The 15,517-nt window shown below is 38.2% G+C and overlaps 1 protein-coding gene across 1 annotated transcript in view; it reads right to left on the reverse strand.

Moving 5' to 3' along the window:
• Positions 1-1,395: 1,395 nt before the first annotated feature.
• The window catches only part of KDM7A (lysine demethylase 7A), a 95,494-nt gene continuing 81,372 nt past the window's right edge, over positions 1,396-15,517 (reverse strand). The window contains exons 15-20 of the mRNA XM_007983138.3: positions 14,528-14,625; positions 13,887-14,035; positions 13,546-13,754; positions 11,035-11,117; positions 8,647-8,920; positions 1,396-8,045 (exon numbers count right to left, since the gene is read on the reverse strand). Coding sequence (XP_007981329.2) covers positions 7,951-8,045; positions 8,647-8,920; positions 11,035-11,117; positions 13,546-13,754; positions 13,887-14,035; positions 14,528-14,625 — 908 coding nt within the window. The 3' untranslated portion in view covers positions 1,396-7,950. The remainder of the gene's footprint in view (positions 8,046-8,646; positions 8,921-11,034; positions 11,118-13,545; positions 13,755-13,886; positions 14,036-14,527; positions 14,626-15,517) is intronic.

A 15,517-nucleotide genomic window follows, 5' to 3' on the forward strand; every position in this document is an offset into this window, starting at 1 on the left:
GAGAAACAGTTTAGAAGAGTCTTTAGAGTCAGACAGACTGAAAATGCCTGTATTCATACGAACCTGGAAGTGTCACTGACCCCCTCGGAGCCTCGGATGCATCTGTAGGATGAGGAATGTAGTACCCACCTTGCCGGGTTATTTTGAGAAAGAAATAAAAACATCCTTGCACACAGTAAGTACTCAAATGGAATGAAATAAAAGATAGTAAGGGCTCCTGTTTCAAATCCCGTCTGTAACATAGCATTTGATCCTTCCTACTCTATAATAATTGACATTTATCATCAACATCCCACAGTGATGTGTCTCATGCCATCTCACTGCTGTGAAACCACAAAAATCAGCTGAAAAGTCTAAGGAGAGAAGGTCCTGATCATTGTTTCATTACATATGAGCTTCAGGAAGGGCAGATAACCCACAGATTTACAAAGAGTATATGGATTTTCACAAAAGGAGCAGATTTGTTCAGCTTTAGGTTTCAACCAATTTCATGAAAACAGACACAAGAGATGCAAACTGCTTTTGTGGATACCGTTTAGTGGTGGAAGTGTGTTTAGGTGTGCAGGCTTTGGCGTCCCTGTTCTTGTGCAGATATTAGGGGGAGGGAGGGCATGGTCTTTGGTCCTTCTGGTTACTTGGTTTCTGGGACTCTGAGCTCAGTTTCTCCTCGGGAACAGACTTCCTGCCCACTTAGTCTCCTTCTTAGGCTTCTCTTCTGCCCTGGAAGTGATGCCTGCAGGGCTCCTTCCTTCCTAGTCCAGAGTTCCTCTCTTATCTCATCTCCTCTGAGGCCAGATCTTTTTCCTGGTCCCTATCATCCCTGTCTCTCAGACCCTGGGTCCAAAACTGAGTTCATCTTCCTCACGGAGGGTGCACTTAACACTCCCACCTTCACCAGCCAGCCAGGCCACCAAACCCCTGGCTCTCCCTTGCCTTTCGTGTCTCACACAAGCTCCTTGAGGCCTGGGACTTGGCTTTGCTCACTCCTGCAGCCTTAGTGCTAAAACAGTGCCTCCTGTACTGCAGGTGTTAGGAAATATTTGTGGGATGTGTGTTCATCACCAAGTACCTACATCCGTTTCTATGTTTCAGCCTCATCTTGCCAATTACACTTTTGTATTCTTCCCTCTCTTTGAGCAATCACTCATCCCCAGCAATACTGCTAATAAAATAAGACAATTACTTTTCACACTGAAGTCTTCAGAAAGAGTAAGGAGCAGACGCTGAACCCAGTTTTTCACATTCTTAAATAATTTCCCACGATTCAAGAAGCAGAAAAAGGGAACAGAAAGTCAGAATTAGATATAGAATTCCGATTCTTTTTCTTTCAAGGACGCATTTTATACAAGTTTCAACATTTATACTTTCAAACAAAATGAGCAAAAAATACACTGAGTGCTAAAAAAATCAAAACAGAAGTAATACAATTTTAATTTCAATATTTTAAAATACAGAAATTGGAAAGAATACTAAATACAACTTTAAACAAGTCACTTGTCCTCCCCTATAATAATCAATGTAAGCTACTTAAAGACTTACAAATTTAAAGTAAAACAGAAACAAAATAAATACTGTACACTTTCCCTGCCTGCAGGCAAAAGATGGGAAATACTGTTATGAATCAGCAAAGAAATGCTCTTCAAGCTTCAGCACCCCACCTCCCAGCCACACCCCACGCCATTGTCACACAGTGGGCTTCCGGACTGAAAGGACACACGTCACACACACTGACTGCCTATACAAACAGACGAGACACTATTCCGCAGACACCCCAAACAAGGAGAACAGTCCCCTCAGACCGTGGGCATAAAAACCAGTAAGAAAAGTCAGTCAGGCTAGCAAAACGTTCCTACAAAACTAGTAAATACCAGAGCCAACAAATGTTCCCTCTCCAAATTTCACAGATTTGAAACCCCTAAAACCAATACTACCCGTCCCCATCACCCCCCAAAAAACCTTGCTGAAGCACTGGCAAAGTTAGACATTTCACAGTAAATGTGAAAGTTCATATTATATAATCTCTTAAAATGAACCTTTTCACCCTCTTTCCACAGCATGAAACTGTTATGGCTTAATTTATATTAAAAGTAGAAAAGTCTTTTCTGAAGGAAATCCCATCTGTGAAGATGCATTTCCTGATCAGTGCTATTTCATACCTAACAACTGTATGACTTGCTTGTGCAGTCAGAAGCTGTTTTTGGAAAAATTGAGGTTATAGCTTTTGATTCAGTCTAACCGTAAACTGTAAGGCCCTTAGTTTGGTTTAGGTTTCTTTTGCAAGATAAAATAACCTTGGGGTTCACTTAGCAAGTTACACCTCAGGTCCCTGACTATAATGTGGAAGTTATACATAGTTTTGTAAAAATAAATGGTTATTTATGAATCTTAGAAGGAAGAAATGATACTAGGTAAGGAATTAACTCCTCATTATATTTTACATTTAATGCTGGTAAGTTTTACCAACCAAAATACATCAAAGAAATATGAGAGTATGTCTGGGTTATTTTATGCCTGCAAAGTATTATATTTTCGAGCACTTATGATCACTGTTTTGGTGAAAAATCTTGAAGGAAAACAGCTGACATTTTGAAAAGGAACTGGTCAAAATAAAACTGGCTGGAGACAAGTTTTATCTTTATAATTAAGCTCCCTTTATGACTAGTTTCTGAAAGAAAGAGAAGTGAATTCAGAGTGTCACAGGTCTTGCATAGGTAAACTACTTGGAGGTCAAGGGCTACGTGGTAGCCAGGGTTTATTAGTGAACTAGTGCAGAGCAGATCAACTTGGAAGAATCACTGAATATAGTTCTGAAAAGGTTTTAACAACAAAATGTAATGTTATACTTGTTAAGACAAAGTCTTAAGACACTAGAAGGGGCACCAGGGTGAGGGGGAGAATCTAAGGATATTGCAAAAGAGTATTATTTTCTCTCAATTAAAATGAGGGAAAAAACACTATAGAAGAATAAAATCACAGTCAGTCACAACAAGCTAATTGCTTTGGAAATAGACATTTGCTTCCTAATGACCTTAATTTTTAAAATTTATGTTAAGGGTATCAAATATTTGACTTTATAGCATGGAAAAGAGGGAAGGGCTTCTAGGAAGGCTACAGTATTAAGATTACATTACGTTCAACAGCAACAGAATGAGAAAATTAATTCTTCCCCTTTCTTTCCACCTGGTTTCAAGGAAGCACAGCAACATCATCCCATAGGGCAAGCCGAAAACCGGGGACTGTTTTAGGAAGCAAGGTGTCAGAGGCCCGAGATCCACTGTGTCTCCCCACGCAAATCACTGCCCACTCTGGGTTTCAACTGTGTCTCCTTTCTTTACCAGCGACACTCTGTCTAGGCTAAAGACCTGAGGCTCAAGCTCCCCAAGACTGCTTTAGAGGAAGGTCTAGGACACCAGGAAAAGACTGGTGAGCTCTAGCTTCTCTCTATATTAATATTTAATGAGAAAAACGAATTTTTGATAATTACGCCTAGCAGTAGCATACTGGGTCACATGATTATTCCAATCAACTCTATCTATAGTCTTACTGCTGCAGAGAGCATCTTTTGAAAAAGGCAGAAAGAATCTTGTCTGTCTGTTGAAGACGTCTGGTGGAGCCTCCTTTCCTACAGTAGCTTCTCTCTACCAAGCAAGCTGTTGTTACCCAACCCAGAGCAGCTGTCTTTGTGCATTCTCACCCTTCTAACCACCTCATTCGCCTGACAAGTTCCCTGGGGAGTTTCTAAGTCATTTTAATTCCATGACTTCCTTCACCTTTATATAGTACCTGAAGAGTATGCAGAATCTGTGGGGATGGTACTTTCCTAATTCTTCAAGAAAAACCTAAAGCCATCTCTCAGTTAAATCATCTTAACGTACTTGAGGATACACATTCTCTCTCTCTTATCCATAAACAACCTCATTTTTCTTCCACTTCAAGCACGAAATCTGATTTTAATCCAGCACCTTGTTGGAGATTCCTTGGATTTTTAAAGTAGCATGCCTCTAGGCATATATTTGATATAAAATAAACACCATGAATAGTATTAGTTTTCATTTAAAAATATATATAAAGGTGCATTCATTAATTACCAGTTTTAACTTAATGATAAGTTCTCTGTATGTATGAAGTGTTAATAGATTGTTTTTCTTAGTTGATTATCATAATAAACACTTTAATTCAAATTTACAAATGAGGAAACTAAGAGAAAGAGTAAGTGACTTATTCAAGGTTACAACACAGCTGATAACTAAGTGGCAGAACTTGGACAAAAGCCCAGGTCTTCTGCTTCCTTGCATGCTATACCAAGTCCCTGTATGACCATATTAATTACCAAGTTGAAGCATTTCTTAAATTGTGAAATTACTTTCACTTCTACAGTGGCATATCTCAGTTGAAACTAAAAAAGTTAGGATTTTTTTTTTTTTTTTTTGAGACAGAGTCTCGCTCCGTCGCCCAGGCTGGAGTGCAATGGCACGATCTCGGCTCACTGCAACCTCTGCCTCCCAGGTTCAAGTGATTCTCCTGCCTCAGCCTCCCGAGTAGCTGGGATTACAGGCACCTGCCACCACGCTCAGCTAATTTTTGTATTTTTAGTAGACATGGGGTTTCACTATATTGGCCAGGCTGGTCTTGAACTCCTGACCTTGTGATCCGCCTGCCTCGGCCTCCCAAAGTGTTGGGATTACAGACATGAGCCACGGCGCCCAGCCCTCAGGATGTTTTTTAATGAACAGGGGTCCTCTTTTGCTCACATTTACTTAGAAGTAAAAATAATACTGCTAATTTCCTGGAGAAGATACCTTCAAGGGCAGAGACCACAACTGCAACTTTATCTTCCCCCACAGTACTAGGTAGTGCTGGGCACACAGTAGATGTTTGATAAATACCTGTTGATCCCATATGAATAAATACAGTAGACTATATTGAAAAGGCAATAATTAGGATTATTTAAAAATAGAAAAGTATTCAAGCTAAGTAATTAGTGATAAAGATGGGCTTGTTTCCTCTGAGTTTATGAGTTCAGTCAGAATCTTTAATTCTGTATGCTTAAAAATGAACTGATACTTACGAAGTTCAACGTATTTCTAGGATACTGAACTACTACAAACTGCCAACTTTATATTGTTTACATCATTCATCAATATTGAAAAGCATAATATTATGTGACATTGTGAATTATAATCCAGTGGATCCCAGCTGAACAGTCACTTATTTGAAACAATACAGGAAAATTATCATCTATTACTATTATTAAAGTTGCATATGTTAAATCATAATTTTCAATTTTACATATTTGTATTTGCTTACGACTAGCTAAATGCTATCAATGCTGTCTTCCTAAGTTGCTGTGTGTGTATGGTATAAATGAGGTTCTCTATTACTGTTAATTAAGCCCAGGTACTGGCAGCAGTTACCACAAAGTTCAGTCATTTCCATGAGATAAAGGGATGCATCACGGCCAGTAATGTTATAAGAGGTTTGACTAGGAGTCACCAGATCAATGGCTGAATTTTCACCAATTCAGAAAAAGATACATGGATTCTATTCAAGTGCTTCTATTACCTTGCTGAAAGTTTTCTAACCTAGCCACACTTAAGGGGCTAAAACTACTAAAAATGAATCCACAGTACCTTCACTTTAGAATTCCACATACGGGCTACTCAAAATTAGTACTTCTCAGCCTAAGGACACAGTGGATACTGGCCACAATTTTAATTCATAAAAATAAATTAAATTTCATTTTAATTCATAAAAATAAATTTTCATTTTAATTTTTGTGGCTAAAGAAACTGAAAATACTCAGAGTTGTGAAAAACATAAAGGAAAAAAGAAAACCCAGATCGTGATATAACAGGAAAAGGAAATTATTATAGCTCTTACACCTCTTATTTCTTAACCCCAAATAAAAACATGACTATTGTAACACTAACTCAGGATCTACAGAAAACCAACACATCACAAGAATACACTGTGTGGGAAGGTAGGAGAATCAGTCAAACCCAGATTTTTGACATCCTGAGATAAGATGACTCTACTCATCTTTCCACTGGTTTTGGCATAGTGTGGACAGGGTTTACACGGGTTGTTAATAGACACTGAGGATTTCCATAAAAATTATTTTTCCTGATACCCAGATAAGATTCAGACTTTGGTCCAGTCATTCTGAACCAGAAAGGCTACTTCATAAACTATTTCATATTTATCCCATGACATTTTGGAATGGGGACACTAAGAAGTATTTCTCTTTGAAAATACACATTTGAATGCAACCATGAAAGATGATGGTACAGACTTTTTTCTATTTAGCAATTCAAGTGATACTTAATAGAGAAGGGTAAGTCCTGCTATCTTGCTGAGTAAAAAAAGACAAATCCACAATACGGCCGTACTTCTTCTCCATAAAAATAAATTTTATCTATTTGTCTATATTTTCTTTGTAGGAATTTGTAAAATGCTCTATTGTCAGACTTGGGAACATTTTTGCCTCACCCCCAGAAATTGGAGGGAAAAAAGGGAAAATAGAAGCTACTAAAAGCAACTGAAAACTGGCATTTAGTAAAAATCATACATAAAGGAAATAAATGATTACCTTAAAGTTTAACCAGATACTTAACCTCAATATGCACTGGTCAGGTTAGGATAGATAGAAGAAACTGCCAAAAGCACCTATTTTACTCCAAATCCATATCTTAAGTAATTCTTTGAAAATTAAGAAATAAAAAAAGTAAATACACACAAAAGAGCTATTCCAACATGCTTGCTTCTATACAACTTAATGTAGTATTAATCCTATTATATTACGGCTTATTATGCAGATTTGAATATCCTAAGTCAAATAACATTTTCCAACAAATCAGGTATGGAGAATAAAAGCATCATAAGATATAACCTCCGCAGCAGGTGTCAGTCCTGTTGTCCAACACCAGCAGTACGAAGAAGGCCTGTTGTAGTTACAAACGTATTTGGAAAAACTATAAACATGACAATTTAACCAAACTTATAATACTTTTCCCACAAGTAGGAAAAAGATATTAAAGCTGTTCTCTTTGGGACCCAGATATCATCAGCAGAAATGAAAATGCAAAAGCCTATTTTTTTAATATTGAGAAGAAAATCACAATGTCAAACGAAATGAGAAATGAGGGATCTTTTATGGAGTTCTTACACATTGGCTAAGAAAGTATTTCCCTGCAAAGAGAAGAGTCTCACTGGGTCATCACAAAATGATAGGGAGTGCAGAGGGAAGGTGGGATATAAGGTAATCAACCTGGATAACAGTATGCACCTTGGATGTTAGCAAAAGCGAAGCTAATAGCTTATAAAAAACACATGAAATATATAAAATAAAATGATTTCCATATACATCTTAATTTAAAATAATTAATGCATCAAATCCCTGTTTAAGACTTTAACCTGAATATCAAATTTAAGAGTCCAGACTAGTTACTGTTACCGTGGCTCTTCCCCACATGTAACACACACACTATCAAAAATAATTTAAAAACCTTCACATTCTTACATCTAAATTAGTGAGATATTTCTCCAGAAATCTTCCAAATAAATAGCTTTAAAAAAAGAATTTAAAAGCTGTTAACTTTTAAAAAAAATCTGTTAAATAAATTATTGATAATTCTTTACCCTACCACTGAAAATACATCAAGACACTACCAACAACAAAATAAAATTCAAGCCCTGACAAGAGACCCTTTCCAGTTCGAGGTCTCTTTTTAAGGTTCTACCCTCCTTCCTCCTCTCCCCCACCAGGTCCAAAATGGTTATTGCTGAGTGGGTGTGGCACAGTGAAAATGCAGCATCAGGTTCATTCTGTTCTTCGGGCAGTGTTCTTACTATACACACAAACTGCTCCAGGCAAGGGGACAGCGGAAGCTCCAGGCTCCTGCACCCCTAGACTGGTCTCCAAAGGGAAGAATGGCTGCAACAGCAGCTCTGTCACACAAAGAAACGTGCATGGCCATTTCTGTTCAACTTAAGGATCTTCCCAAGACGTTGTTTGGCTGTTGCCATTCCTTTTTTTGGACGTTTACCTATAAAACACCAAAAGAAGTGTAAATAACAATGAAAAGCACACTTAAGAGAGCACCTGGAAGACTACGGGGGGAGCTTTCTTTATGGGAAGTAAGCCCTTAGGTGTTCTGCATGGACAAAGTCGTACTTCTAGACTTCCGCTGTTTAAAACCCTTCCACCTCATCACACTAGGCCCTCACAAGACTCCCAAGGACTTCCCACAGTCTGGTCTACCTGCTCTTCAGCCTGGGTTCTTCCCTATCCTGCATTACACTATGCTTAGGCAACAAAACAGACTACCACTTCACAAATACCCCATATCCTGTTTCTCCCCTTTGTGCCCTGCCTCAGGCTCAATCCTCTGCCTTCAAAGCTGTCTATTTTGTCACTTTCCCCAATTCAGCCTGGCTAATCCCTGAGCATCTGATTTTAGGATGTCTTTTGCTCCTCAGAGCTGATTTGGGGATCCTTTTTCTTTGTTCCTGTAGTAGCCTGTGTATACTGCCATCACGATGCACGAGATGTTGAACAACTTGAGTGTAGAGACTACACCTCAACTGCCACGATGACCATCACATACAGTCAGAAATATACTTCCTCTATACATTTGTGAAAGTTACCTTTTGTTGCTTGGTTGCTGATAGGTGGTGGATTTGATGCCGGTCTCTTGGTGGGGTGAAGGGGCACGGAGAAGGAAGTTTCACTAACTGGCCTTTCTGGGCTTAGACTGCCATTACTTAGCTGGCATGTTCCCGAAGTCAGGTTTGAATTCTGCATATACTTTCCATTCTGAAGGCTTGAGCCGCTGCTGTCCACATAATTCCTACTTTGTACCCTCTGACTAATTTCTGATGAACCTTCCTTTTTGATGCATTTCTGGCTTCTACTTAGATCCTGAAGGAGGAGGAAGGAAATGAGGCTGATTTTTTAGGGTTTAAATGAGGTATTTAAGCTCTCTATGCATTGGCAAAGTCAAGTAAGAGAAGAAACAAACTACTGAATTCTGATTTTCTTAATATCTATTAGCCACAGATGACCACTCCCGCATCATGTCATCTCAGTAGCTCTGAAGGACTGGGGTCTTGAAGTTGCATCGTAAATTAAGAAGGCGAAAGAGAGAGTGAGAGAAAACAATGTAAACAGGCAACACGCCCTACTTGCTACTCCACTCAGTGAGCACATGCCACACAGGGACCCTGAGCTGGGGGAACGGATCTCCCACTTCCTTGACACGTCACAGCTCCCTTGGACCTCTCATGTGCCATGTTCTTTTCTAGAATCTATCTTTTGTCAGGTTCATCTCCACTGTATTTTTTTGCTAGGAAATCCTTAGATCCAGAGTCCCAAGCTTGGTGTTTTCCTTTTACTACAACCACTCTTTCAGTCTCTTAAGACTATTGAGTAAACTTTCAGGGGGCAAAAAAACGCTACTGATTGGTAAGTCTTGAAATTAACTGAGAGGGTCATAATCAGCATTAAAAAGAGAAAGGAGCAGACTAGATGTGAACAGAGTACACTACAGTGTGAATGTTTCATGAAACCAGTTTTCATTATGCTAATCATCTGTCCTCTATGTTTTCATTTATTTTCAAAAACAATTATAAAAAGAACAGCCAGATTTAAATAATAGCTTACATTATGTAATGAATCCTATAGTGTTAATAAGTGATAAACTTTATGACCAGCTACAGTGAGGCACTATAAAATTATATACTGAAAAGTATAATGAGATTTCTTATGACCTTTGACTCTGGAATGTATACTTCTAGTCAAAGAACGTATACTCACAAAGCCTTCCTTTAAAAAAAAAAACAAAACTTGCCTCTTCTTCTTATAAAAGTAATTGCTTAAATATTTAAAAAATATAGATAAGCCAAATTAAAAAAAAATTAATAAAAACCACCCATAATTCCACTACTCAGAGATTCATGATGTTCCATATTTAGGGGTAGAGTCTTTTCTGTCTATATACACAGGTATCTCCTCCTGTACTACACAGGTACTACACAGGTAGTCCATTCCTCCAGTCAACCCAGGGCTCTGGAAGATGGCAAAACCCAGGAGGCCCTTTTCACTTCTGCTGAGGTCTTTCAGTGCTATGTGAAAGCTTTATTCACAAGAGATTTCCCCTTCACTTCTTAAACAGTAGACTCAAGTTCCCCTGTCTCCTCTTCCCTCCTTCCCTTCTCACCCACAAATGTTTCTTCACTTAAAGGAGAACTAGAGGCAATATTTCTGCCTTTGCTGATTTACTTTCTTTCTTACGTGTGCTTAGGGTAGAGAGGTTTGGGGCCCCACAATGCCACATGAGAACTTTGATTCTTTCTTTGGTTGCCGTTTTCCAGCGTTTGCAGCAAAAGGTTGTATCACTTTCCTTGTTTGGTGCTGCTGGTAAAGTTTTAGTTTTTTCAAAACTGCTACTTTGGGCTCATTTTGTTTGGCATAAGCATTAATATTCTGGGATCCTAAAACATCCAGGTTTTTCTCTTATAGCAACGGTTCTTCATCTGGAATCAATGAATGGTCTGGGGCAAGAGGGGGTGGTAGTAGCACAAATGGTGAGTAATGTAAGCAAAAGTTGTGTTTATCATGGATGTTTTTGCCAGAAAGATAATCTGTAACTTTCATCAAATGCTCAAAGAAATTTGGTATCCAAAACTGTTCAAGAAACAGATCAGAGATTAAAAAGATATGATATTCTTCTTTTCCTTGAGTATTTCAATCTAACCGGATATAACCTACAGGGCAAAGTTGGCAGCCAGTGGTTTAACTGCTTCCTTGAATAAATTATCTTTTTCCAGATGGCATTCTATTCATGAGCCTTATGTTAGTCATCATTTCGGCATCTCTCAAAATGGACAATTGTTCAAATGTGCATTTAACTGTAATTTTTTGGCTACCTAGATCTAGCAGTTGATAACTGGTTGTTACAGTTTTAAAAAAGAAAGCAAAAACTACGTTAATGACCATTTAAAATCTCCTTTTAACGTTTCAAACTTTGAATATACCTGAGGATTAAATCTGGAAGTATCAAACTGTTTAATCCAGGAGGAAGTCCTCAAGTCTGGATCTTCAGTCTTGACATGGTATCCTAAAGAGAAGTTTTAGTTTAATTAACTTTGCACAAACTTGATATGAAATGACAAAATTAGCCTAATGCTTAAAAATGAAAGCAGGCTGGGTGCGGTGGCTCATGCCTGTAATCCCAACACTTTGGGAGGCCGAGGCAGGTGAATCACTTGAGGTCAGGAGTTCAAGACCAGCCTGGCCAACATGGTGAAACCCCATCTCTATTAAAAATACAAAATTTAGTTGGGTGTGGTGGCAGACGACTGTAATCTCAGCTACTTGGGAGGCTGAGGCACAAGAATCACTTGAACTCGGGAGGCAGAGGTTGCAGTGAGCTGAAATCATGTCACTGCATTCCAGCCTAGGCAACAGAGTGAGATTCCATCTTGGGGGTGAAAAAAAAAAGCAAATTTATGTTGACATTTTATTTAAAAACACATTAACTCTTTAGATACTTATTTGCATACCTTTACCTTCACTATATGTCTTTCCCTCTCAAAAACAAAAAGTCACCAGCTCATAACCTATTATGCTAATTCTTTTGATTCTCTCAAAGACTGTCTTCATTTATTCATTCATTCGCTAGACAAGTGAAGCAGTGAGATGGAGAAGGAACAAATAAATCTGTAATTGTTTGTGATCAATTAGTTATAAACACCACCACACTCAGACCAGCCTCAAAGACTGTCTTTATATGATGGGTTTTGGGCTACATGCTGGAAGATCTACAATCAAAATTTTTTTTTTTTTTTTTGAGACAGAGTTTCGCTCTTGTTACCCAGGCTGGAGTGCAATGGCGCGATTTCGGCTCACTGCAACCTCCACCTCCCAGGTTCAAGCAATTCTCCTGCCTCAGCCTCCCAAGTAGCTAGGATTACAGGCATGTGCCACCATGCCCAGCTAATTCTTGTATGTTTAGTAGAGATGGGGTTTCTCCTTGTTGGTCAGCCTGGTCTTGAACTTCCAACCTCAGGTGATCCGCCCGTCTCAGCCTCCCAAAGTGCTGGGATTACAGGCGTGAACCACTGCGCCCAGCGATATAGAATCAAATTCTATGGCCACCTATTGTATATGTAAAACCAATGCAATAATTCTCTCTAAAAATGGTACATTTTTCCACGTAGAATAAAGGCAGGTATTTGCCTGAATTTTGCAGTATTTCCATGAAAGTGTTCAAAGGACTAAAGGAAGACAAAATGGTGCAGTAGAAAAACAGACAAACCCAGATTTGATATTGAGTTATTCCATTACCAACGCAACTTTAGGCAACTTATTTATCCTCTCCAAACTTCAATTTCCTCTTATACAATAAGCAAAGACTTTGAGATCAGATGGTCCTGGCTTCAAATTCCAATACCACTGAATAATAACTATGCGAAGTACGGACAAGTTAAGTTAAATTAGTTTTACTAAGTCTTATTTCCTTCACCAGTAAAATGGGAGTAATTTTACGTACAAGTATTGTTTTAAGAATTAAGTGAAATAACCAGGCATGTTGGCTCACACCTGTAATCTCAGCACTTTGGAAAGCAGAGGCAGGAGGACCACCTGAGCTCAGGAGTTGGAGACCAGTCTGGGTAACATAGTTGAGACCTTGTCTCTACAAAATATCAAAAAATTAGCCAGGTGTGGTGACATGTATCTGTAGTTCCAGCTACTTGGGAGGCTGAAACAGGAAGATTGCTTGAGCCCTGGAGGTTGAGGTTACAGTGAGCCATATTTGTGCCACTGCATTCCAGCCTGGGCAACAGAGTGAGACAGTCTCAAAATAAATAAATAAATAAGTAAATAAATAAATAAAAATTATTTCAGTGAAATGGATGTCAGGCTCCTCGGGTACATAACTGATAATTATGTAGGATCAAACACAATTATTATGTAAGCATTCAATTTTAATATAGTACTATTTTCTCCCCAGTTGTCCTCAGGCTTTTTGGGATACAAACATTTTCTTTAAAGGCACAAAGAAGAAAACACTATGTGGCATGCCTAACACTGCCACTGAGTCCATTCTCTTTTCCTAATATTTTCTTTTCAAGTAGGAGAAAGAATAGCCTCCATCAGAAAGAAACAGTTCAAAACTTTTTTCCTCTCATAAGAGGAAAAAGGGCTGATTGTTTAAGCTTAGTTGACCATTTAAGGCACCAAAACACTCCTTCCACTATGATCAACCTGTCTGTAAAAGGGAAATAATACTAACTAGCTTGCAGTAACAATGGAAGAATGATGCTAGTGAACACAATTGTCAATCCCAAGTAATTTACATTTTGAGATCTTCTGCTTCCATCTTACATGATATGTCAGCATTGTGCTTTTTTTTTGGTCAACCTTCTTAACACATTCCAACTAAAGATGCTTACTCATAATCTCTAACCTAAATGAGGATTATTGAGCCATTAAGTTGGGCACCATATGTTACTTTTTAGAGACGGATATTTTATGTTTCTTACCACATTCCACCGGTTTATGATAGCGATACAACTGCCTAACCTCAGGGTTACTGCTATGGCAGCTGCTGGGATCCTGGAGAGAGTTTCTTTCACCACTGCAGTCTGTGCTTTGTATCTGCCTTTGTAAACAAGTGGAATAGTGCAACCCTGCCATAGACAGCATGCCCTGAATAGCTTCTTCCTCTGTGCTCGTCGAGGTAGGACATTCCCTAAAGAGGAGATGACACAAAAACGGAGTCTATTTTTTCTGATGACATTTTTGGTAAAATGTAAAACTAAAAAACATTTTCATAGTATTTATCTTACAATATAATAAGACTTACTACTATCAGCAAGCCTACCTTTTAATTGGAATTTCACTTCTAGATGGCTTCTGGCTCTTTTGAAGGAAGTTCCTCATCACATTAGATTCCTCCTTAAAGTTGGATGTTATTTCTTGTTTCTTTTCATCACCTGAACTTTCAGACTCTTCAGTGGTAAAGTTATTTTTCTGAGATAATAATTACACGAAACAAAGCTACATAAGAAATTGACCAAGTCTGTATAAATTAGTCCAAAAAGATTTTATACATCTAGGGAAAGTCAGAATCTTAATTATCATGGAATTATTTCTGTATTTCACATGGAAAAAAATGATAATCTCTATTAACTAGCTGAACATACTACCTTAAAAAAATACACAGTATAGGCTTCCTTTAAGGTAAAATAAAACATAATCCATGAGAAATATGAAACAAGAATAGTATAAGCAAAGGAGTCTCTCCCTCTGCCCTTTCCAAAATCAGACAAAAGCTCTATGTCTCAAATGTGAATGGCCACATGATGGCGTGTGTGTACACTGACCACCACAGAAGACCCTGGGCTACATAAGTCAGAGAGACAAGCTTTGAGAAAAGCTGTCATTTGCCTTCCTTCCAGGAGAAGTTACGTGACGCTCATCTTTCCATCAAATAACGTACAAGCCACGGGGTCTCAGGCGTACCAGTGCAGTGCACTCGGGTCCAGAGTCTTCTGACTCAGAAATATCAGAATATCCTGATGATCTACTCCTGAGTTCTGATTTCACACGTGTAAAAAACCCTGAAAAAGAATGAAAAGATGAGAGAAAAAGAGAAAGTCATTTGACTATGATGAACAAGGTGACAAAGTGATATCTAAAGTCCACCCAGCTTGTGATGTCTCTCAATCTCTTGCTCTACCTTCCTTTTTCACTTTTATTTTCTTCATTTCTTTCTCCCCTTAAGGTCTTTCTCCATAATTGGCCAAGATACAGACTGAAGTATATTCTCAAATATTAAGTGTGGTATTTCCATAATTATATATTCCTTATTTGGATACATTGACTGTTTTATATTTCTTTCCAGAAGAAAAATGTTGACACTAAAATTAGCTACTAGATGCATTTCACACTTCTCCTTTTGCATTAGTTGTATCATTAGAAAACAAAAAGATAACTTTCCCAAACATAAAAAGCATTCACATAGACAGTGAATTCAACATGCTTATAAACTGGGCTTTCTCTTTCATGAGGCACTGACATCGAGCAATGGTTCGATGGATTCCTGTTGATTAGCACCTGGCATGTGTGCAAAGGCAGAATCACCAACTACAGCCGTGCCAATTTTACTCAAATTAGCAGGAACTGGGGTGTTCAACATGGATTAAATGTTAGTTATCTGAAACATTTATTTGTCAAGTACCAAAATATTCATTTGAACAACTTTTTAAAATAGAAAGGAATACAGAGATCCTGAAATATGTTGAGAAATTAAGGCTTAATTCAAAGAAGAAAGACCTTAAGGAGAAGGAGTGTCACTGTTTTGCCATACTGATGATAATCAATTAATAACCCAGTAAAGACCTTCTTGTCAACAAGTAATCAATTAAAACCACAATACATGGATTACTAACAGCTTCAGATTAGCTAATCATATATACTTCCTAATTCTGAAAACCATATACATGGTACCTG

The sequence above is a fragment of the Chlorocebus sabaeus genome, chromosome 21 (assembly GCF_047675955.1).
Source record: "Chlorocebus sabaeus isolate Y175 chromosome 21, mChlSab1.0.hap1, whole genome shotgun sequence".
In the NCBI taxonomy this organism is placed as follows: Eukaryota; Metazoa; Chordata; class Mammalia; order Primates; family Cercopithecidae; genus Chlorocebus; species Chlorocebus sabaeus.